This window comes from Aedes aegypti, chromosome 1 (assembly GCF_002204515.2).
Source record: "Aedes aegypti strain LVP_AGWG chromosome 1, AaegL5.0 Primary Assembly, whole genome shotgun sequence".
In the NCBI taxonomy this organism is placed as follows: domain Eukaryota; kingdom Metazoa; phylum Arthropoda; class Insecta; order Diptera; family Culicidae; genus Aedes; species Aedes aegypti.
The window spans coordinates 76435267-76460663 of record NC_035107.1 but is presented as its reverse complement, the minus strand read 5'-3'; the positions used below and the strand labels follow the sequence as shown (position 1 = coordinate 76460663).

At 39.0% G+C, this 25397-nt stretch overlaps 2 protein-coding genes across 3 annotated transcripts in view; one reads left to right on the top strand and one right to left on the bottom strand.

Annotated features, from left to right (window-relative positions):
• LOC110675390 overlaps positions 1 to 9172 on the top strand; it is a 290765-nt gene extending 281593 nt beyond the window's left edge. For both annotated transcript variants that reach the window (XM_021840284.1, XM_021840290.1), the window contains exon 5: positions 8535 to 9172. In XM_021840284.1, the coding sequence (XP_021695976.1) occupies positions 8535 to 8730 (196 nt within the window). In that variant the 3' untranslated portion in view covers positions 8731 to 9172. The remainder of the gene's footprint in view (positions 1 to 8534) is intronic.
• Positions 9173 to 11188: 2016 nt separating this feature from the next.
• On the bottom strand, positions 11189 to 25268 carry LOC5576023 (U3 small nucleolar RNA-interacting protein 2). Its single transcript, XM_021840274.1, has 3 exons — positions 25106 to 25268; positions 24296 to 25041; positions 11189 to 11830 (listed from the first exon to the last, which is right to left on the bottom strand). Exons 1-3 carry the CDS (start codon positions 25154 to 25156, stop codon positions 11224 to 11226), a joined length of 1404 nt encoding a protein of 467 aa, XP_021695966.1. The 5' UTR covers positions 25157 to 25268; the 3' UTR covers positions 11189 to 11223.
• Between the last annotated feature and the right edge of the window lie 129 nt (positions 25269 to 25397).

Genomic DNA, 25397 nt, shown 5'->3' with positions numbered 1-25397 from the left:
AGACCATTGGAGTGGTCTTTCGATAGAGTTTTATGAAGTCTGGCAGCTACGGGAGTCTTCTCAATGCTTTCACACATGAGGACCCATGATTTCCGCTTAGCTAGCCTTATCTCCTTGTTGTAGTCTGTCAGAGCCTTTCGGTATAGGCTCCAGTCAGTAGAGCAATTGGCACGGATCTGTAAACGATTTTGCAATAGTTAGACCCGCTTCCCATTCAAAGACTACGTGTTTGTGGTCTGACATAGATATTTCATCAGAAACATGCCAGTTTGTTATTTTGTGGGAGATGGACTGACTACATAAAGTCAGATCCAGCACTTCCTGTCGTATGGCGTTTTCATATGTAGGCTTGTCACCTGTGTTACATATGTCAATGTTTTTTGAGGACAGAAACTGTAAAAGGTACTCACCTCGAGGATTTACATTTGTACTTCCCCATACAGTAGTGTGATGCGCATTCGCGTCACATCCGATGACAAGGAGAATGTTTTTTGTTTCACAGTAGGAGGTTAGCGCAGCAATCTCTGGAGGAGGAACATCTTCCGCGTCGCCTGAGAAATACGCTGAGACCATGACAATATCAGCTTTCCCCCTAGCGGTAGGAATCTCCACCCTGACTGCTACGATGTCTCGTTTAATGAATTCTGTAATTGTAAAGCTTTTAGGGTCATTGCGTATTAGAATAGCTGCTCTTGGAGAGAGCTGGCTGTCATCATATACCAACTTACATGAGTTTACATGAATACCCTGTACTCGAGATTGGTTGATCCATGGCTCCTGGATAAGAGCCACAGTGAACAGTTCTTTTGTGAATCTCCGGCAAAGCACATCCGTTGCGCTTCGAGCATGATGGAGATTCACTTGAATGATCTTAGTCAGTTTTAGGTGTGCCGCAGTTTCCAGGAAGGCGGTCGTCCTTCTTTGGATGCTGCGGATAATCTTGTATTTGTTTTGGATGATGTTTCGGGTGTTCGTGTTTGTCAATCTTCTTCCCTAGGCCAGCCTTTTTTGTCTCTGTAGTCGAATTCAATCTTTTACCAGATCCACTGCTCTTAGATGGCACCATTCTGCCACCGCTAGAGCTAGAAGTTTGGATGGAGCTTGAATCTTTAGAGACAGGCAGACTGGCCTTTTTAAAGGGGTTTGATTGTGGGTTTTTGCTAGAGGCTGCCATAGATTTCTCCTGGGGCAGTCTGTTAGTTGAATTTTCTTTCAACTGAGTGGTTTTGCCCTTTATTTTTCTCAGCTGTATTTCGCCAAAGCGATAGTTGAAGATAAAGTTAGGTTTTGTTAGGTTCTCCATAGACGGCCCATCAACCGTAAATATCCACTCGACATGGAAATCGTTTGGTGTGCTTCTTTGGAGAATACGCCAACTAGAGGTTGTGATGTCGTTTTGGCTCTCGATGACCCTTTTTAATGCGCTCATCACGCTATTTCGCACCTTGGGGAAAGAACGCACGAATCGGTTCTGAACTCTGAATTTTCTCCACGTTCATTGCTTCCAACTCGGCATCTTTCCAAGGGATGAGTGAAGGAGTTATTTCTTTCACCCAGCCTGCAGTCTCGGGATCCTTGCAGACAAGGACCATGTATCCAAACTTGTAGAGCAGGTTGCAGAATTTTGGTGTCACCGTGGTTGGATTGCTCAGCTTGATCTCTGGGATCCAGACGTTTCTTGGTTCGTTTCTGCTTGGGGACGTCTTCACTGGTTGCCGAGTTGTCTAGATCCGTCCTGCCACGTTTACAGGAAGTTAGCTCATCTACGCCCTTCCCGAGTTCAATGAGGGCTTAAGATCGACTCACGCCGCTCTGCATCAGTACTTTAAACTTCTTTTTAATTTTTAATTTTAATTAATTCTTTTAATTCAAATGGTTGAAACGGTCCGCTGCATCATTGCCCCGCTGTAATGCAGTAAGGGCTACATACTGGGGAGTTCGCCCTGGTACACCCCAGGCTCCGTACGCGATTGAGCATCTTTTAAACCCCCTCAACCATTCATCCATCAGCACGGGTCGTATGAAACCTTGGAATTGGGGTTACCTGACTGGTGGATTTCTACCACCGGATCAGGCGATCCGTAGTATTATTCTTAGCCAGTTGAGTCAACCGCTACCGATAACTACACGGCTCTCTAGGCTGCTTGGAAAAGTTGCTGACATTGATGTTCAACAACTTACTTGGCCGACAGCCTGAAATATGAGTTGGAAGTTCATTTTTGTTATTTAATATATTCTTGAAGTGTTGTACACTATCACGAATGACAATATGACACCTTCAAGTTCATACACTATTTTGGAGCTTAAAATTTATTATCCACAGTGTAGTTTCAGCAGTTTGAGGATGAGGATGTATAAAATTCCATCATCCTCAGGGGCTTTCATATTTTTGACTTTTGAAATAATAGTTCTCGCTTCTTTCAAATCAGTCTTCCAGGATTTTTCGAAAACGTTCTATTAATTGAGAAAGTCTTCAAAGTCCTGAGTAACTTGATTTTCTATTGGGCTAATAAGTCCTGAATTTAAATTATGCGCGCTTTCAAACTGCATAGCAAGTTTTTGAGCTTTTTTCGCAATTAGTTAGTAATAATTTGTTTTCCTTTTTCAATGCCGGTATTGGCTCCTGAGATTTTTTTTTTTCAAAATTTTAGACGATTTCCAAAAGGGCTCAGAGCTAGGGTCCAATTGAGAAATTTTGTTTTCAAAATTTTTGTTTTTTAATTGTGAAAATCGTTTTTTTATCCTATCATATAATTTTCGTAGCAGGATCGCGAGTGCGTTGAAATGGCTTTTTCCTTACGTTTTTGACCTTCCAGTCGTCGTTTGCCACCGTCAGAACCACCACGCTGCTGTTGTGTACAAAAAGCAAGATTTTTTCACCAGTGTTGTACAAAATACAACAGCGCGACGACTGAAATGTTAAGACTGAACAAATGTTTAAGATGATCGTCTATAATCGTGGATTCGAATTTGGGTATTGCAATGCCCCTTACTTCAACAATGACATCAGTTAAAGTTCGAGAACATTGTCAATATCAAGTTTTGTTTGCAAAGAAATGTTAACATCAAGACCACTATCAAAATATCATCTATCTATCTATATATAAACCAAAATGGAATGCTGTTGGTATTTCACGAAATGACTTACGAGCGGGTCAGCGGATTTGAATGATTCTTTCTCCGTTTTGTTTGTCACGGGTTCCGACTTGTTTGTGTGTATAAAGTTCCCAGGATTTTCACCGGGAAAGTCAGAAAAACGAGGGTGAACGGAACTGTCATTTTGTATGGCACGAACCATAGCGGTTTTTCAACGGCCTACTTGATGGCAAGGTCAAGTTTGCCGGGACCACTAGTGTTTCATATATCCAGTCGACTCGAAAAGCATAGCATAGCATAGCATAGACTGACTGTACATGTCAATGGTTGCTACTCCGTGATTGATCGGAACTGGTAAGAATTGCACTACGATCCAAATGAATAAGGGATGGGAGTTTCCGCTTACTCTCGAAGTGCAACTTTAGCAGATCTAATATTATTGATCAATAACGGCGCCGGCCAAGTCCTTACAGTCAGTTGGGATGGGGAAGGAATGTTAGGGTGTAATGATTGTTGCTTCTAGAAACCGGGAATACCTCTGCATCTCCACAATCACCACGGGAAGGGTGTTTATTTGTGAGGGAGGAAAAGATCTGGGAGTCACCTCTGGTCGATGATGCGATCCATGGACAAGGGGGAAATATACGACTTATACAGGGCTGGTAGCAATCAAAGACCAAAATAATAGTGACTTTAGTGACCAAAATGATCAAAATAGTGACCAAAAAGTGACCTTAAAGTGACTTCAAAGTCATAAAATAAACCAGAAACGAAAATACGTTCTATATTGATATTTACGAATGTACATATTAGGTAATTTTAGAATGTAAATAACAGCAGTAATGGCTGGAAATGTTTCTTAACATTTGTCTGTCCAGAATAAGCCTTGATTGCTCAGAAAGATGGTACATTTAAGATTTAATTTATTCGTGGATGAATTTCAGAACATTCAAGCAGAACAAACAAACAAGCAGAAAAACTGAAACAATGGTAAAATTTGTGGCAGAATTTCTGTAAAATTAAAACCTCTTTCTTCTAAGTAAACACTTATAACACTAATATCTACAATTAAATTGAACGTTCCAATAAATAATTTTTTGAAAACAATCATATCGTAAAACTCGTGAGGTTACAGGATTTATATGTTCTACGACCCTGAAAATGACTTATTTGCATACCGTGCACCCCCGCTAATTTGGACGGTACCTCATGCAAACTATTTGAAATTGAATACCTAAAACCGTGTTTCTGTTAAGTCTTCTGGTTGTTTTGTTTTGATTCAGCGTTTCGTTTCACAACGTTTCATTTGACTTCATTGCATTCCATGAGCTAAATGACTGTTTAATCATCAATTTAAAATAAAAGCGGTCAAATCAATGGGGGTATCATTGTAAACAAACAATAAACGATTGAAATCGCATCTTCTTCTTCTTTCTGGCGTTACGTCCCCACTGGGACAGAGCCTGCTTCTCAGCTTAGTGTTCTCATGAGCACTTCCACAGTTATTAACTGAGAGCTTACTATGCCGATGACCATTTTTGCATGCGTATATCGTGTGGCAGGTACAAAGATACTCTATGCCCTGGGGAGTCGAGAAAATTTCCAACCCGAAAAGATCCTCGACCGGTGGGATTCGAACCCACGACCCTCAGCTTGGTCTTGCTGAATAGCTGCGCGTGTACCGCTACGGCTATTTGGGCCCCGTATACTGCCCATACTCGCAAAATAGTCCCATTTCAATTTTCATCACTTTTGAGTTTTCTTCATGAATCATGTTTATTGTTAGTGTACTTCATGGTATCATACTTAAAATTGTATTTTTGTATGGACAAAATGCGAAAAAAATACCAAATCATGTGCGTCCCATATTGAAAGTACCCGCATAACAGTCCCACTAATAGATTACGACGAAATTCATGTACCTTTATTCCTATTATGATTTCTGTAATCTTGCATCGTAGTTTTCATCCCATAAGAAAAAGAAATGCTACAAATTACAGTGTTTTAAACTATCTGCACTCCATAACAAATGTTGTTTTTCATTTTTGTCTAGAATGCTTCTGGTGCGATGAGTGATTGAAACATATCTAGTCCTTATGAGAGTCTAAATTAAAAATAAGATAAATAGCTTCCCTCTAAGTCAAACCTATAGCTGTCATAACTTTTGTCTTCTGATCAATTACCTAAATCTAACGACATGGAGGGGAGGCTTTTTGGGCTAACATGGGAATTAGCATACCACCACTGGTATCGTCGACTGGTCGAGCAGTACGTTTAGCGACACTAATGGTGATAATTTAGAAGGTCCAATGAAAAGCCAGCATTATGGATATCTAAGAAATGTCCAACAGCTTTTTCGAAATCAGGCCAATCAAAACTTACCCGCCTTAGTACCTGTGTGTCAGAAACTACAACATGCTGCAGGTGAATCCCAACTACTTTTCCTATATGGCCGGCCGCAACGCATTCAGTCTTGAGGACTGCCACTATCACCACCATATTATTTTATAGTGTATAATAAGTATTGCAATTAAAATATGAAAGCACTATAGTAGCAAAAGGAAAAGTCCCTTGGAATCCATGATAAACTTGACAATAAATGTGTCAAGATGCGCGATAACTAAGTAAGCGAGTCCGAAGTAATGGGACTGGTATGCGGGTATATTTGAATTTGAAGAGGAAAGTACTCGGATAACGAGTCCCATTGGCAAGTATCTTGAATTTGTATATAAAAAACAACCGCATTCACAATATTTTAGTAGTTGTTTATTCTCTTGTACTCTAATGATAATGTGTTGAGTAATATCACTAGAATTTTCTGCTGCCTGCAGCGGCGTTACGAAAACCTTTGCAATAATGTTCAATTGCGTTTTTCTCGACAAGATAATTTTCCTGATGGGACTGTATTGCGAGTATGGGCAGTATATGTATTGCTAAAATTTATTAACAGTATATTTGGGAACAGTATATACAGCAAACAGAATTTATTAACAGTATATACAGCTTGGGAATCGCCACTGATATCACTATAAACGGTTTAAATTTGCTTTCTTCTGGAGGAAATCTCCAGAGGAATTTCTGGACAAAATCCTCCTTCTGGGAATATCCTCGGATAAATTTTCTGAATAAATCCCTGAACCAATTTGTAGAAGAATTTCTGGACGGAATCTCCGGTTGAATTGCTATTGGAATGCCTCTGAGAAACTTCTGGAGAAAATTCCCGAAGGATTTCTTAGAAACAAATTCTTAGAATTCCTGGGGGAAATCCTTAAGAGGTTTTCTGAAAGAAATTCCTGGAAGAATTTCTGGACGAAATCTACGAAGAAATTTTTGATGGAAATACCGGAGGTTTTGCTGTAGCGAATCCGCGGATGAATTCTTGAAAGAGGTTCCCGTAATAAATCCAAGGGATGGTACACAAATTATGTCACGCTAAATTTCAACTTTTTTGACCCCCTCCCCCCCCCCTTTGTCACACTTTTTGTATGAGTCCTCCGAAAATTTTGTAAGGCTTGTCACGCTTGGCTCGACCCCCTCCCCCCCCCTTGGAGCGTGACGTAATTTGTGCATGACCCCCAAGAAGAAACTACTGGTGGGAATCCATGGATTAGTTCCTGGTGGAAGTTGTGTTAGACACATCGGAACAACTTCGGTAGAATTTCTGGAAGAGCTCCTGGAGTGCTCTGTTGGAGAACTTCGTTGAGGAATCTTTAGATGTATTCTCGTAGAAATTCTTTGATTCCCCGGAAAAATAGCCTTCCTTTTCAAATCAAACAGCTCAAATCTTGGTTCAAATCCGACAAAAAATATACCAGGCTGCTAGTCTGTTCCAAAAAATAGACCTGACTATATTTGTCTTTATATAATACAAATATCAATTTCTTTTTGATGGAGTTTGAAAAGCTCAACCAGCCTTAATTGTAGTTTACGGAACAAGTTGCAGAATGATGATTTTTACAGCACGAGTTGTAAATTTATCCTAAGAGGCTTGCCGAGTAGGATAATTACGACGAGTGCTGTAAAAATCGAGTTCTGCAACGAGTTACGTACAACATTTTTTTGCAATTTCGTAGAAGACCATTTGAGGGTATCAGAAATTATATAGGAATGCATTCACCATCATTTTGCAATTTCTGAAAAATTGTTGTGTAATTATTCATTACGCAACTCAAAACAGTTGTGTAATGAGAAAGCGTTGTGTAATGAATCATTACAACACTGGTTTCAGTTGCGTAATGAATATTCCCGCACTGCGTACTTCAGTGCAGTAAAGTAGGCCGTTTCATGACAGATTGGCGTGATGAAAAACAGTCATTACGATTAGAAATTGCAAAAATTTAATTTTCAGCAGATCACGAAAATAGTGACTTTAGTGACTTTTTGTTGGAAATAGTGACTTTTAAGTGACCAGGTCGAAAAAAGTGACCAAGTCACTAAAAAGTGACTTGCTACCAGCCTTATATTTAAAGCTAGTTTTGTATTTTTGTCTCGAGAAGTTTTTGGTAGAAGCTTTAAAAAAATACGTCAACATCTATAATGTCGAACAATTCACAAGATGTTTTTATTAATGACGAAAACTGAAAATTACATGTATATATTTTAAATTATATGAAACAGGAATAATGCCGACACTTGTAGTGACGAACTATACATATGAGTATTATTGTGAATTTTGTCTCGATATGGTAGAAGTTTTAAAATATACGTCAACATTCACAATGTCGAACAATTCAAAAAATAATTTTTAATAATGTCAAAAAGAGAAAAATAAATGTATATTGAAATTGTATAAGAAAAAAGCATAATGCCGACACTTATAGTAATGGTTTGTCAGTTTAATATTACTTAAAAGTTTCAGCTTTCAAGAAAAAATGTGTTATCACAAGCATGAAACGAACTCATCAGTTGGTAATCCATCCTCGACTGAACACAAAACTTTTTGAGCTTGGATCCAGGTTTCAAATAGGTTTCAGTAATAACTGCTATATGTACGTTATTAGCTGTAAGAAAGTTAAACAGCTCGTCCTCTTTACCTTTCATAGAATGAGCATTCCAATTTAAAATATTTGAATTGGTATTTATTGGATCCATTAGAAAAACGTAATCCAATAACAATTTGATTAGTAAATTTTACACCAACTTGGACTGATTCAGTCATTATGGTGGTTTTGAACATTGCATAAATCATTTGATTCAATTGTTCAGTTAGAAAAAATAAAATCAGAGGAAGACATATCATTAAAGTGGGCACATTATCTTGGAAATTGGTCAGTGAACGCAAAAGCTAAAAAGCCATCCCGAACGACAAAGCCACTGCCGCTCTCTCTCTCTACTGAAACTATCATTTAAGCACATAATTTATTCATGCGCCTGTAAAAATGCCTCCTACAACACCACGATTGAATTCAATTTTTTCCACTTTTCATTTCATTTCGCAGATGCAGCGGCTGCGACAGTCTGTTTCCCTCGCTGATGCTGCTGGAACACCACAAGGAGGAATTCGAGCACTGGAGTGACTTCGAGGATGACGGACGGCTTCCGTGCTGTCGGCGAAACCGGCGGGACGATGACTACACCGACACGGAAACGGGAACTAGCGATGCGGAAAGCGAGGACCTGGAGCGGTTGCTGTAAGACAGAGGCACACCCGTCCACGTGGAATGGAATGAAAGCGATGGCGACAGATGGCGGTTTGCCGCGCCACGGCGGAATTGATTGAATGGTGCGGAAGTTGGTCGCATTGGGATGAAAATAATCCCATCGATGACGATGGGACCGAGAGTGCAGACACTTCTGGTTTGAAAATGAAATTTGCGACAGATGCGAATGATGGGTTCCGGGAAAGCACTTTATATCATGACAAACAAGTTAATTGATTAAGGTAATCGAAAGTGGTTTATTTATGGGCGAGAGATCTTTTGAATTTGAATCACTTTTTGCATTCTAGCAGAAAAGTAATCGGATTTTTGATATTATTATTCATCATGTCCCTCCATGAAGAAATGAGAAATGAGAGAACAATGTTACCATGAAAGACGATATGTAGAAGGACAAAATCTAGAAAAAGCTTTGGATAGTTTACAGAAATGATAAAATAATTAGAACATCTGAATATGATTTTCCCGCTAAACTCGTTGTGCTGTTATCTTAAGGTGAAACAGCTTGGAATCCAACTTGCAATATTTCACTGAAACGTCAAAGGCACTAATCTCGCGAAGGAAGCATCCATCAATAGTGAAGTTTTTTTGGCTTTGTGCACTAGCAGAAAGTTTAAAATAAAAAGATCAGAAAGGTGTGCCTGCAATTTCTCCATTTTAGTGCTAAATGACGAGTAGTAACGTGAGTAAAGATACAAGTCGGCCATTTTTGGATTCCGAGATGTTTCACCATAAAAGGTTGCTGATCAGTTGGATGACCTACACTCAAAAACAAGGATAGTGACAGAACTACTGAATTTTAAAAATTCATGACCATTTTCTATTTATCTCTATTTTATTCTGCAGAGAATTTCTATGCTATTTGTCAATTCGCCTGTATTCCAATTCGAATCAGGAACTAAAGAATACGCTTTGTGCGAATTCTTTAATGATATATTGTATTTTCAAAGCATATTTCCAAACAAACATTTCTTAGAGGACCATTCTAAAAATTTCTTATGAATATTCTACGCCAGATATTTTATAATGATTTGCTCCAGGAATTTCATTCGAAGTCTGTCCAAAATTCCTCAGGTACTTTTCTGAAGATTTCTTTGTGAATTCATACAAACTTCACCAGAGATTATTTCTGAAATGTCTCAAGTCCTTAATTCTCTAGGAATGCATCCAATGATTCTTCGGCTGAATTTCTTCGGATTTCAGTTCCACTAAAATACTTCTTTAAATTATTCAAGAGACTTTTAAATTCTCAAGGCCCTGTTCAATAATTTTCTCCCAGAGTTCGACCGAATCCATGGATTCTTCTAGGATTTCCTTTAAGATTTTCATTCAGAACCCTTGAGAAAGTCTTTGAGGATTTTCTAGATAAATAATCAGCAAAGAATACTTTTGAAATAGCTTCATGAATTGCTAAAAAATATCGGCGTAGGAACTCTTAGAAAAAAAAATCAAATTTCTTAACTACAGCACTAACGTTTTAGCGGGAATTCTACAACAAACTCATACTATAAAGCAAAATAAAAACAATATCTTAGATGAATTTACGTAAATTGAAATGAGAAATGAAACATGCAATAAGAAAAAAAAAACGAGGACCCAAAAACCAAACTGAAACTAATTACATTTCATAGCTAAGTTGTAGACAGATCAATTAGATTGGGAAAAGAGAAACTACCTATAGTTAAATGTACACATCGGTATGCGGAATTGAGAAATCCAAATGCGATTGAGAAGAAAATGGAAAGCTTGCATATAAAGGAAGCAGCACCTAGCGAAATTGAATGAAACCAAGCAGTTCCCCACGAAGCTTTAGTGAATATAAACAGATTCATGTATAGATGTTAAGCATCAGAAATCCGCATCCACTGTAAAATAAAACCGAGCATTGCTGAAAGCAACACCGAAAACCCTCCTCTTCGCAACCCACTCAGATTCTACATCTTGATTCCTGTGTTTGCTACTCCAGTTTCGAGATAGCGAGCTCTATATCCACCTCACACCCAAAACCCAAATGTAAAGGGAAGTATCCAGGCCAAAGAGCGCGAATTTAATCAACTGTGTTTGTACCTACCTACCAATAGACGTAATTACGAAACAATCTTGATATCACATTTCGTAATCATTTTAATATCAGAGAACCAAAGGAACTAGATAAAACTGTAGACGGTACGAGATTACACATTCCTGTATGTTTGTGGTAGATATCATACCAGTATAAGCTAAAAGCCCATGAATTCCCGCATCAGCAAATCCGAAGGAAGTTCACTAAACTACGGATCAATCAAATATCTAGAAGACTATGTAAACGATGTATATCACAAACCAGATAATAGAGATGAAAATATATATACATATGAATCGCTATTCGTCATAAGAGTGTGTCCCAACGAGATATCACGGCTTTCTGACTATTCTATCATTGAATCATTACCAACTTTCGTAACGTACATCGAACATTTATTAACCGCCATTACTGATCGAACTTCTTCTTCCGCTTACCCTTCGTTTCGTCCTCGGTCACAATCAACGGAATGACCATGGTGCGATTCTTTGCCTGCTTGAGCGTCCACCATCGCCCAAGTCGATGCTCCTGGCCGACGCAGACGATCAACTGCTTTCCATCGCTACTGAACGTCAGAGCATTCACGAACCCTTCCACCGGAATTTCCATCAAGGGTTCTATCGTTTTGCTGCCTCCGACCAATCTCCAGACGCGTACAAATCCATCGCACGAACCGGAAGCGATGACATCCGTGTTCAGCAGGGACGCGATGGCAGTGATCCAGTTTGCTTCCCCATTTGCAGTTTTCCCGTGGGCAAATTGAACCGTGTTCATGGGTTTCTTCTTGCCCGAGCTCCACACCGAAAGCGAGCCATCGGTTCCACACGATAAAAAGTGCTCATCACCGATCAGCTTGACACACTCGACGCTATCGGTGCTGGGCGGACAGTTGTACACCAACTGGGACTCTTCGACGATCTTCCAAATGCGAATGGAGCAATCGGTTCCTCCGGAGGTGATTGCTCTTTCCCGTGAGAGCGCATCTATACTCGTCACTGGGGTTTGATGACCGTATCTGAAAATTCAAAGTTATTCAGTAATGTAAATCTAGACATATTTAACTCTTTGTTTGTGGTCTGGGATCAATATGATCCCAGAGCAGTTTAAAGAGCTGAAACTTTTTTGATAGTGAATCGATTTGTGAAACTTTTTGGAACGTAGGTAGGTGCATTTTCACGAGTTTTTTTTGTATTACGCATTTATTCATTCCAATATCTTGAAAAAAATAGTTCTCCAAAATAATTTTCTTGAAAATGGAATCAATCTTCTTCTTTCTTGCATTACGTCCCAACCGGAACAGAGCCTGCTGCTCAGCTTATTGTTATTACCTGAGAGCTTCCTTTGCCGATTACCCATTTCTGAATGTGTATATCGTGTGGCAGATACAAAGATACTTTATACCATGGGAAGTTAAGAAAACTTCCTTTACGAAGAGATCCTCGACCGATGGGATTCGACCCTCAGTTTGGTCCTGCTGAATAGCTGCCCATTTACCGTGCGGATATCTGGGCCCGAATCATATTGACCCCACATTTAAAACGCGATTATTTCGCAAAATCTGAACGTATTGTTGACTGTCAATTACGGCGCCGGCCACGCCAAATGCGGGAAAGGGGAGGAATTTTAGTTAGACAACCATTGCACATTGGTCCCAAAGCCATATCTAGGAAGACAAAAATGATTGCGCCTAAACCGTCAATTTTAGATATATGGTGTCTTCGGCAAAGTTTCTCCATATTTTTCAGACATTTTTTTCAGAGATGTGAAATTAGGGTGGCCCACATAGTTTACGAGATCAGCACATAAACTTTTTTGCTGACGCATTTAGGACTACACAATGTTCTACAATGTTTTAGAACAACTGATTTGGAGCAACTTTGCCGAAGAACCCAAATTACTATCTCCTATGGTTCGCGAGTTATGATTTTTTTTAAACAAAAAAGTTAGGGTGATACTGAAAAATCGTTTTTTTCTTGATAACTTTTTATACGATAATTTCTTGCAAAAACTTTGTTCCGAGCACTTTTAGAACTTTTGATTGTGCAACTTTTTGCCTAAGAAATTTTTTGTGCTATCTCTTATGGTTACAGAGTTATCAGAAATTTTCTTCGAAAAAAATGTTGTTTTCAAATGCCGATATCTCCGAAAGGCGCAAACGGATTTTCAATCTTTTGTCAGCATTAGAAAGATTATCTTTTGTTCTGTTTATGGTGAAAAAACTGTGAGGACGTTTTTTGTTTGAAACGATTGACAATATTTTGAAAATAATATGTTTTTTAACTGAAAATTGTCCATAACATGAAAAATATTCGAGATATCTCTTTGGTGCCTTCAGCAAAAATGTGCAAAATTGAAAGTTCTGAAAGTGCTTCATACAAACTATTCATAAAAAATCAACGCTTTGAGATATATTCACCATATACCGAATTTTATATGATAATGAAAGCGAAAAAAGAGATATTTGCTGGAACAACCGGAATATCATTTAAAAATGAAAATATATGTAATGCAATAAGATCGATCACAGTAAGCGAAATTTTAGGAGTTAGGGAAAGTTAGTTGCTGAAGCAGTTTTAAGGGGGCAGGATCCGTCATTGATTTCAGAATTTTCAAAAGCAGTTTTTTCGTTCAAAATCAAGAAATTTTTTTTAGGAAAATGTGTTCACTGTATTCTATTCTCCAATCGAAACACAGTGAACACATTTTTATCGAATAATTTTTGTTTTCGAACAGAAAAACTGCTTTTGAAGTTTCAATGATGACGATGATTACGATGACGGCGCGTTGAACGTTAACAGTGATCCAAGGAACATTAATCCATAAACGAAGTCTTGTTATTTCTCGCGACATAATGTTTGTCCCGCTAACCTATGCCGTGGTTGGTTATAAATTTTTACCGCTTCGGCTTACTAAGCAGAAGGTCATGCGTTTAATACCGGTCCCGTTTATTATATTATCAACCCTAAAGGATAACAAAACGTATACTTTGAAGAATTCCTTCAAATTACCAAAACCTTACTTCCCGTGATATCCTCCCATTGAAATATAGAAGTATCTGCAATTGTTCTATCTGGGCATCCAACTTATCCCATTCAATTCAATCAAATCCAATAAATCTGCCACAACGAATTAGTCAGGGCAGCATTCGCCTGTTGAAGAATGTATGAATCTTGAATTTGAACCAGATATAAATCCCAAATACTTGTCTAAGGTAACGAACCAGAAGGTGGGTCTTGATCAATCGAAAACTGCTTCAGCAAATACTTTTCCTCTTTTAAACTCCTCAGATTCCGCTTACTATGATCGATATCAATACATGATAATTCAATTTTAAATGACTCTACATAGAGTTATTTCGATTGTTCTAGCAAATATCTCTTTGTTCGCTTTCTTAACCATATAAAATTCGGTTTATGGTGAATATATCTTAAAGCGTTGATTTTTTATGAATAGTTTGTATGAAGCACTTTCAGAACTTTCAATTTTGCACATTTTTGCTGAAGGCACCAAAGAGCTATCTAGAATATTTTTCATGTTATGGACAATTTTCGGTTAAAAAACATATTATTTTCAAAATTTTGTCAATCGTTTCAAACAAAAAACGTCCTCACAGTTTTTTCACCATAAACAGAACAAAAGATAATCTTTCTAATGCTGACAAAAGATTGAAAATCCGTTTGCGCCTTTCGGAGATATCGGCATTTGAAAACAACATTTTTTTCGAAGAAAATTTCTGATAACTCTGTAACAGGGCTGGTAGCAGTCAGGCAGCAAAATAATAGTGACTTTAGTGACCAAAATGATGAAAATAGTGACCAAATAGTGACCAAAAAGTGACCTGAAAGTGACTTCAAAACAACAAGTATTAGCCATAAAATGACTAGAAATGAAAATATATTCTATGTGTATATTAACCAATCTTCATATTGGGTAAATTTAGAATGTAGAGAACTGTATTAATTTGAAATATTTCTTCACATTTATCTGTTCAGTATAAAAGTTGATTGCCATAAGTTGTCGAAAAGATGGCGAATTGAAGATTTAACCTATTGTATTTTTTCACGAGACGAATATTAACTTGATATAAGCTACTGTTTTATGTTTCAGATTTCAATCAAATGAAAAATAAAACAAAAAAAAACATCACATACACGAACTCCGGAAAACAAACTCGTGATAGAATTTTTAGCATAATTCCTGTTCATGAGGAGCTAACTGTCAAAAATTCTTTGAAGAGTTTGAAATAGAGATACAAACTAAACTAAACAGTGGAATAAATCGAAGGAAAATTGTTGGTTGTAGACAAAATTGTTATGAAAATCGTTAATGAATTACAGAACATTCTGAAAAACAAAAAAAAAACTGACAGAACTAAAAATTAAAAAAAAAAAACTCAGGCTAAATTTGTAGTGAAATTTCCGTAAAATTAAATTTTCCTTCCAAATAACAATTATTGTTGACGAAGTCTAGACAAATGAGACTGGTGTGCATAAAGAATTAAAAAAAATATTCTATGTGTAAACTTAAAGTATCTATATTTCAACTGAACGTTTCAATAAATCTCGCATAACTTGTGATTTCGCCCGCGTTGAATAACTTGTAGATCTGTTCATTTGCTCACGCGATAAATATATTATTGAAAACAATTATAAAACTCATTAGCGTCTCGTAACCTTACGTTGTGTCTGATATACGACCCTGAAAATGACAAACGATTGAAATCGCATATTTATTGCTGAAATTCATGAACAAGTGAATTTGTCTTTAGGAAACAGCCACTGATATCATCATTGAGGAATTATAATCAGTCAAACAATTATGTTTTTCAAAAGCTGTCCGGAATATGAAGCAAAAATGTGGTTGTGTCCTGAATAAAAATCATGAAAAGGTCGAACTATTTTATTGATTACAGTGAATCAAAGATGTGGAATCCAAATCTTCACTCACCATACAAAATTCAAGTGTTTGCAAGGCCTTATTACGCTAAAATGTTGTACAGAACAATCAAATTTATATGTGTTTGGATTAGTTGTACTTTACTGAAGCCTTAAGTGTCCGTAATATGAGTCAAAACGGTACTTGCCCCTGGTCGACCTGGACGAGTTTCTGACAAACTTTTTGTTTTTTTTTTGGTTGTTCTTCTCAATGTTTAGCTGCCGGAGGAATTCGAATAATGTTCTTTAATACGGTATAAGATACCTTCTTCTTCTTCTTCTTCTTCTTCTTCTTCTTTCTGGCGTTACGTCCCTACTAGGACAGAGCCTGCTTCTCAGCTTAGTGTTCTTATGAGCACTTCCACAGTTATTAACTGAGAGCTTACTATGCCAATGACCATTTTTTGCATGTGTATATCGTGTGGCAGGTACGAAGATACTCTATGCCCTGGGAAGTCGAGAAAATTTCCAACCCGAAAAGATCCTCGACCGGTGGGATTCGAACCCACAACCCTCAGCTTGGTCTTGCTGAATAGCTGCGCGTTTACCGCTACGGCTATCTGGGCCCCCCTTCTATAGCTGTAGATTCCTGCAGAAAGTTCACTGAAAAAGTTCATCCAAAAGTTGCTTTCAAAGTTTTGTCAGAATCTTATCCAAAAGTTTTCCCAGAAATTTTTTACATTTTCCTTTGGAAATGTCTACGGATAATTCATCTGAAGTCTTCCAGAAAATTAGCCACCTTGACACTTCGATTTCCAAATCACACTATAGTTGTCTTTATAATAAGAAATATCCATTTCTTGCTGTTTGTGTTTAAAAAGCTAACACAGCCTGCAATTTTATTATCATCAGATCGCGAAAATAGTGACTTTAGTGACTGTTTGTTGGATATAGTGACTTTAGTGACCATTTTTCTGAAAAAAGTGACTTTAGTGACTTTTTGTTGGAAATAGTGACTTTTTAGTGACCAGGTCGAAAAAAGTGACCAAGTCACTAAAAAGTGACCCACTACCAGCCCTGCTGTAACCATAAGAGATAGAACAAAAATTTCTTAGGCAAAAAGTTGCGCAATCGAAAGTTCTAAAAGTGCTCGGAACAAAGTTTTTGCGAGAAATTATCGTATAAAAAGTTATCAAGAAAAAAACGATTTTTCAGTATCACCCTAACTTTTTTGTTTAAAAAAAATCATAACTCGCGAACCATAGGAGATAGAAATTTGGGTTCTTCGGCAAAGTTGCTCCAAATCGGTTGTTCTAAAACATTGTAGAACATTGTGTAGTCCTAAATGCGTCAGCAAAAAAGTTTATGTGCTGATCTCGTAAACTTTGTGGGCCACCCTAATTTCACATCTCTGAAAAAAATGTCTGAAAAATATGGAGAAACTTTGCCGAAGACACCATATATCTAAAATTGACGGTTTAGGCGCAATCATTTTTGTCTTCCTAGATATGGCTTTGGGACCAATGTGCATTGTTACTAGAAACCGAATATACTTCTGCATCTCCACAGTTGTCCAGTTGTCCACAGTTTTCAGTTGTCATATTAGGTTAGTGGGATAAGGTAAAGATCTGGGAGTCACCTAGGTGATACGATCCATGATATATTCACGCCTAACCAGTTTCATGATATATTTTGATAGACGTATTCTGCCGTGAATCGCAAGTCAGTCACATCTGCATTTTTGTCAACATTAAGTTTCGTTCAGTTTGCAACATATCTTCCAAAGCTATTGATACAATATAATTTGTTCGGAAAAATTAAGAAAAAAACAGCAAGCATTGTCCCATAAACGACGGGGTTGGTGGTCTGATGGCTACCGCTTCTGCTTCATATGCAGAAGGTCATGGGTTCAATCCCAGGCCCGTCCCTTTCCTTGTACTTTGTAGTTGTATATCTCTCACTTGCTTCTATCTTCCATTCTAAATATATCACACTCAAACTATTCGTTCATAGCAAACGCTAGAACCAGAGACGCACAAGAAACCGTTTCCCTAACGCTTCCTACTTCCACGCGCACGCCTTTCTTACGCCTGATACATACACTGAAACAAGCGTTGCAGTAATGAGAACCATGAACGTGTGTTTAAATTTACTATACCAACCACGATTGAGCTATCATGAACGCTTTTTATTTGCGTTTTGTTCCCTCTCACTCCAACCGCGTCGATAGCCGAGCCGCTAGCGTTCGCGCTTGACAATCGCCAGATCCTCGGTTCGATTCTGGTCTGCTGCAAGTTTTTAACCATGATATAGTAATTTTTACTTTCGAAATGGTGCCATGGTAAAATTGAATGCACAAAATATTCTAAATAAATGCGAATTTAGTCTGCACAAATCAAGTGGCGTTGTGTATTTAATTTAACCCTCTGATATAGTATTTTCAACCGCAACGCTGTTCTCAGTGTAGGCAGTCTGCTAACCACAAAAGCCATGCCTTTCCCCCAATCCATACACTCCCGCATGAACTGGCGTGGATGCAGTGGAATATACGGTCTACGTGGGAGCCAGTTCAATGCATCATCAATTCCTCCCCCTTTTCCTCATTGGTCTGCATTCTGACGTGGCAGGATCCATTGTCGCCTAAAAATAGAAGATCACCAGCACTTATACACTGAGGATGTCTGTTAATCCCAAGCAGTCATTCGGTTGGTTCCTTGTGTAAGTGCAGCTGATCTGGCGATACTGGAGTGCATCCACGGGCGGCCAATCAAGCTCAAGCTCAAGCTCAAGCAAGTCAAATTGTCCCATAATGAAAAGTAACCGCATATCAGTCACACTACTGAATTCCGCACCATGTAACACAAATATGAACCGTGTTCTGAGCATCTTTATTTTTTTCTGATAGATATCATAGTGAAATGCAAATTGTGAATGTTTCATTAAGATTGGAACATGTTTAAATCTTCTGGAATTTTTTGAATATTCGTATGGAAAAAGAATTTTTGATCTTCAAAGTCGATTTTCTCAATGTCTACTTTTTACAGATGGGACTGACTTGCGATTCACGGTGGTATTGTACGTTGAAAATGTGACCGTGCATGTATTAGGTAATGGAAAAAGCGCGACAGAGGGGGGTGTGGATTTATAAATCACGAGAAACGATGGACGTCATCATCACTGCTTTTATTAATGTACGTATTTTTTATGAGTTTGTTTAGGCGGCACCCACACATTGCGTACCGCTCAAAGGGAGAGGGGGTAGGCTCAAGCGTTACTACTCAAACATTTTTTTGAAAATTTCCATACAAAAAAGCGTAACGGTAAGGGGAGAGGGGGATCATAAATTTCCAATTCTAGCGTTACGTAGTAAATAGATGCTGTCTTAGGGATTTCATCAGAAGTTAATTTAGGTATTTGTCTAGGAAGTCAGCATTCAACCAGGATTTTTCCAAGGATAACCACAACTTAGATATAATCACGAATTTCTCCAAAGATTCTCCCATAAATCATCAGTTCTTTTCAAAATTCTTTCAATTTGTTTTCAAGAAAGTCTTGCAGGATTTTATCCAGTTTTTCTTCCATCGATTTCCCTAGAACATCCACTAGGACTCTCGTTCACAACATCTTCAAAAATCAACCAAGCTCAAAAATGCCTTCAGAAATTTCTTGGAATATCCTATAAAACTACCTTTCAGATTTTTCTTAGATTTCAACTAAGCATTTTTCTAAGGCTCCCCAGAGATTCCTTGTAACGGTAGCCCTTTTTGTTATTCGTTTATTTGTTAATTGTTTATTTATTTATTACTGTTCTATTAAAAATTATTTAATTATATTGAAATTCATTTAATTTAATTATTAATAAACTTAATTATCAACTTAAGTTACATGGACATTATAAAAACCGATATGAAACGAACAATATTCAGAATTGCATGCAACTTTTCTATGCGTAGAGAGGTTAACCGCTACGCAGCGTAGATGCGAGCGCTGTAACGAGAATCACTTTTCGTGTTCTCGTTATTTGGCTAGGGAACCCCGAAATAGTTGGCTTCTGAATGCTCGGCTTTACAACAGCATGAAATGGGTAGACAATCCAAAAAGGAAGGAGATTTCTATAACTACAGTTGCACGAACATGATTAACGGAGACCATTGAGCTTCCGTTTCCTGGAGCCATACCAGAGGGTCCTATCTGAGGAGTCACAGAGATCGTCTCGTTCACCTTGTCCCAGATCGTGGTAGAAGAAGGATCACGAAGCAATGTAGTTTCCGTGGTGTTGTAATTGTAAGTTATTAAGGTGAAGATGAATCGAAGCCAAAGTTCAAATTTTCAAGAGCACGGATCTGGAGAACCAAACATCCGTTTGAGCTGAAAACCTAATCGATTGGTCACCACCAGCTAGTGACCAATCGATTAAGTTTTCAGTTTAAACGGATGGTTGGTTCTCCAGATCCGTGGTCTTGAAAATTTGAACATTGGCTTCGATTCATCTTCACCTTAAAACGTGAAGTGTACTTTGTCCCGTATTAATTGTCTAACCGTATTCCCGTGTAGGCTTTTGTTAAGATAGCTAGTTGAGCAGTGAGAGATTGTGCGAGTGAACTTCGGTCAGCGAGTTCAAAGGTAAATGACTTCTAATGTGTGTCCAATATGTGCTAATAGTGTCGCCAAAGCCAAGCGTGAGCTACGGCTTTCTCGCCCTAAAAATAGAAACCGTACGTACATCGCACAAAAAGGAGACCGAGAAGCTTGCTCCGCACCACCTTGCGTTGCGCATCCATCTGCGATCTGGCGCCAAAGTTCGCCCGGCGGCTCGAAGCCGGAAGGGAGTAGCGACCGTCACCAACGCACTCCAAGCACATTTCCGTCCATCAAGCTTCGTCGAAGCGTCAGCATCCCACGAGCGACCATCGGCATCGATATCGTCATCGTGGACGTAGTAAGCTACACACCGTGAGTACGTTCAACGAAACCTTGCATGCAAGAGTGTTAGCACGGACACAGAGAAGTTAATTTAGAAATCCGCACAAGTTAGGGCCAGAAGTTTAAAGGGGATTGTAGAGAAAAGGCCGTCGGCGTGACCGACATGGGAACCTAGGTTATCAAATTATTGTTCAAATATACGTTCTACAGAAGGTACTTGTGTTAATGGAAATGTCGTGTTAGTTAGTATGATTAAGAAAGTTCAAAGTTCTTTTCACGTTTTGTCGGTCCTGGTTGGTTCCGTTGTCCGTTGAATAATCCGTCTTCTAAAACGGAATGGGCTTGAGTGGGGCGATATCTCTGCCAGTGATGATAACTAGGATTAGGTCGAGTTTTGGGAGTTCGGTTGTTTGGTGGAATTTTTTGGTTATGTTCGTGTGGCTTCAGTTATCGAAATAGGAGATTCCTTCGGGGCAAATCTGGGTAACGAGTCTGCTTACTTGTTCCGCGTATTTTTGAGCATTTGGGAGCTGACTCTTCGGTCAGTATCTAGCCGGGCAACATAGAACACTAGGTGGCGCGTAAGCCACTTGTTTAAGTAACCAGTCCGGAATTAAGTTGTAGACTCCTAGCCGCCTTAAGTCCGCTACATCCTCTTTTTATTTCTTCAGCAATTATCGAAGATGTTTCTCAAACAGATTTTTTCCATGAACGCTTCCGAGAATGTCTCCAAAAATTTTTTGAAGATTTATTTCCGAAATTATGGAGGAGATTAAAAAAAACAAAAGAAATCCGTGAGGTAATTGTAAAGAAACCACAGATGAAACTTGTTGGACAGTAGAGTTTGATCTGTTGAATCTGTTGCATGCTCCTTTATAGGCGAGCGACGGAATCCGTATCAATTGTGCACGGCTCACGTTGTTCGGGTGAAAAAAAGAAAACACAAATCAGAGTGTGTCAGTAGTGCCTGGTTCATTTTTTTTCCTCATCTGTAGAGCCTTTTAACCACTGCTTCCATTATTTAGGAATATTGTGGTATGACCCATATTTTATTTGGTGCTCATCAAATATCCTTTCACAATTGAGATGTGATAGACATTGGTTGATGTGTCACACTGTCCCAACTGGGCACAACTCGTTTTATAAAGTCTATTACCCTATTAGGACTACCTTGCCAAATTTCCAAGGGCTCTAATAACCCTTTTCCAAATGTTAACGTTCTTTGATTAAGCAATGCTCCGCAGTTGCAGAGTAAATGCTCAGCAGTTTCGTGTTCAGCTTGACAAAAACGACACTCAGAGGATTGTATTTTTCCTATATTTTTAAGATGATACCTACTTGGGCATCAGGCCAGTTATTACCCTAAGATTTCCTTTATTAAGATTCAGTATAGCCCGGGCTTTAGCTAGACTGGGTTTTATGAATCTTTTCGCTTGCTTGGATGTATCCGTGGCGTTCCAATTGGATTCTACCATGGACATTTCCCAATTTTTCAGTTTCATCCTGAGAGTGCACTCAGGAATACCACAGAACGGTTCAGGGCCGACAAAGCTCGAAGCTGCACCCTGTCTTGCTAGATTGTCGGCGATTTCATTCCCCTCAATTCCACAATGGCCGGGCACCCAGTACAATGCAACTTCGTTCCTACTGGCCAATTGCTTCAAAGAAAGAATGCATTCCCACACTAACTTTGATCTACATGTGAATGCCTTTAGAGCATTCAAAGCTGCTTGACTGTCTGAGAAAATACAGATCTTTGCAAACCTATAGTTTCTTTTGAGACAAACATTTGTACAGTCAATGATGGCTTGTATTTCAGCTTGGTCTTGCTAAATAGCTGTGCGTTCACCGCTACGGCTACGGGTTTCTTTCCGGAAGATTGTTTAGTTTTAAGCCTAAGACGCTCTTGGATTTAATCAGTGGCGATTCCCTAACCTCAAATCTACCTGTTCCACGAATAGAAATTCTTTATTTTATGCAGCCAATTTGCATCTATCAAGTGAAGATTTGCTAGAAAGGAAGATTCCAATAATTTACTATTTGCTTTATGATCTCAATATGTCGAAAAAGGCATTTTTAGATGCGTAGAACAGGTAAAAAGTGAGGTTACGAGTCGCCTCTGGATTTAATCCATCCGAAGAATAGTTTTAAGTATTCGACTTCCTTGTGCTTGGAAGTGGATAAATGTGTTATGTGGTGTTATATATAGTCCTAATTCTAAGCAGGAAGTGAAATTATCGGTCACGGCGATAATCATAAGCCTATCGCTAAAGTCGATTTCCCGGAGGAAAGAGAAGTGCGATAATATCCTATCCGTCCAACACTGCGAGAGTGTGCTCTCACCGCTCTCACGAGCAGCGAATTTATATATCACCAACAACGAAAAATTGACTTCCTTCTTGTCTACTCTTGTTTCGTTGTTTTGAGTGCCCTTCGCTTCTGCTTGTATCTTTTATATCAAGCGTGTGCTAGAATAAGGGCGTAAGTCGCATGATCGATTTCTCTCCATCGATCCTCTCTTCTGTGATTAAAGGTGACAAGATGCGGGTTTGTTGGCATTTTTTCACTTCAGACAGATTGGCAGCGATGCAATCTTACGTCATGAGGTGAAAAAATTCTGACAAACTTGAAGAACCTTTTATGAAAACGCTTTTTTCGTAAATAAAATTTATTCAACGAACGTTAATAGTCGTTCAAGGTAGAGATGGGCGACTCACTCACGAATCATTCAAAAGAGTCGAGGTAATGACACGAAATATGTTTTAAAATTTAAAATCCGTTCAAATATCGCAAATGACGGGGTTGGTGGTCTGATGGCTACCGCTTCTGCTTCATAAGCAGAAGGTCATGGGTTCAATCCCAGGCCCGTCCCTTTTCTCGCACTTTGTAGTTGTATAATATATATTCTGACGTGGCAGGCACCATTCTTCTTCTTTCTTTTCTGGCGTTACGTCCCCACTGGGACAGAGCCTGCTTCTCAGCTTAGTGTTCTTATGACAGGCACCATGGCAGGCACCATTGTCGCCTAAAAATATAAGATCACCAGCACTTATACACTGAGGATGCCTGTTAGTCCCAAGTAGTCATTCGGTTGATTCCTTGTGTAAGTGCAGCTGATCTGGCGATACTGGAGTAGCATCCACGGGCGGCCAATCAAGCTCAAGCTCAAGCGAAAATCCGTTCAAATATCGCAAAGTAAAGGGTTTGAATTTGCGGCTCAAATAGCCGTAGCAAGACCAAGCTTTTGAGGGTCGTAGGTCGATTCCCTCTAGTTGAGGATCTTTTCGGGTTGAAGATTTTCTCGACATCCCAGGGCATAGAGAGTATCTACGTACCTGTCACACGATATACAAATGCAAAAATGTTCAATTTCCAAAGAAAGCCTTCAGTTAAAAACTGTGTAAGCGCTCATATGAACACTAAGCTATAAGTATGCTCTGTCCTAATTGGGACGTAACGCCAGAAACAAGAAGAAGAAGAATGCGCCGGCACCGTATTATTTTCATAACAATTATTCTAGATTCAAAATATTTGAAAAAAAAAAATGCGAAAAGCAAAACTCGCGACGTGTGGAAAAATTTCACAAATCGGTTTACCAACAAAAAAATAACAGCCCTCCAAACCTCTCAGGTGTCACCCCAGAACACAGACAAAGGGTACATAAAAGGTCTTGAACTACTCACAATGTCTCCACGTAAAGCATCTCGTCCAGGGACCAAACCTTCACCGTTCGATCCTTCGCACACGAATACAGCTGGTGGGTATTCTTCCGGAACACCACTCCCGTAACGACATCCGAATGGCCACTCAAAGTATTCACCGCCTCCAACGTGGTCCCATCCAGCACTTTGATCTCGTTTGTTCCATCCGCCACCACCAGGAACTTCAAATCGTGTGAAATTGCCAGCCCAAGCACGGCTGTCTTCTGTGGTTTGGTAACCGCCAATCGTTCCTTCTTGGTCAAATCCCACCGCACGATGATTCCATTCTTGTTGGCCACGTACAGGAATCGATCATTTTCCGTCAGGCACAAACAAGTCGGCGACAGGTGCTGCTGTTTGCATCGCAAATTAACCGCCTTCTCCAAATCGAATCCTTGATACTTTGTGGAAACTTCCCTATACAACCGGCCAATGCTTTCCAGGTAATCTTCCTTCAGCACGGTGCTAACGCTATCATGAATCTCCTCATCTTCCTTCCGAACTCGTTCCGCTTCTTCCACTTCCTTCAGATACTTTTTGGCCAGCCGCAGACGCTTGTCCTGAGCCGTTTCTTTGAAGCCCTCGTCTTCATCCTCAAAGTTGAATTTCTTTCCGCTAGCCGCAAATGTTTGCTCCTCCTCCTCGTCGCTGTCGATTTCCTCCTCGGATTCTTCCTTCTCCTTCCTGGCCGCAGGAACATCCTTTTTGTTTGGCTTGGACTTTTCGAACTGCAATCGAGATTACACCAATAAAACCACTCATTTTGAAACAACTCAAACAATTTCCCGATACCTTTCGCTTTGTTGCCGTGCGGGGCTTTCCTTTCAGGAAAAATGATGACATTTTATCGAGAAATCCGATGAAAATTTGTAGGAAAACCAAAAATTAAACTGAACAACGTGCAAAAATTGTACCGCCGCCAGCTGGAATCGAAGAAAACAACAACATGTGCGTTTGTTTACTGTCAATTGACAAGTGATCGGCAGAATCGAATAGGGTGACCAGTAGAGCGATTCAAAATTTGATCAAAATATTTTCCTTAATCCTTACAAAACTAATAAAAAATATGTAGTGATACGAACCA

Excerpts from the sequence above, each read along its gene's own strand:
- LOC5576023 (XM_021840274.1), bottom strand. The coding sequence starts at position 25,156 with ATGTCATCATTTTTCCTGAAAGGAAAGCCCCGCACGGCAACAAAGCGA. Across the intron at positions 25,042-25,105 it reads GCACGGCAACAAAGCGAAAG|TTCGAAAAGTCCAAGCCAAA; the intron begins GTATCGGGAAAT and ends TCTCGATTGCAG. Across the intron at positions 11,831-24,295 it reads ATGCTTTACGTGGAGACATT|ATACGGTCATCAAACCCCAG; the intron begins GTGAGTAGTTCA and ends TTGAATTTTCAG.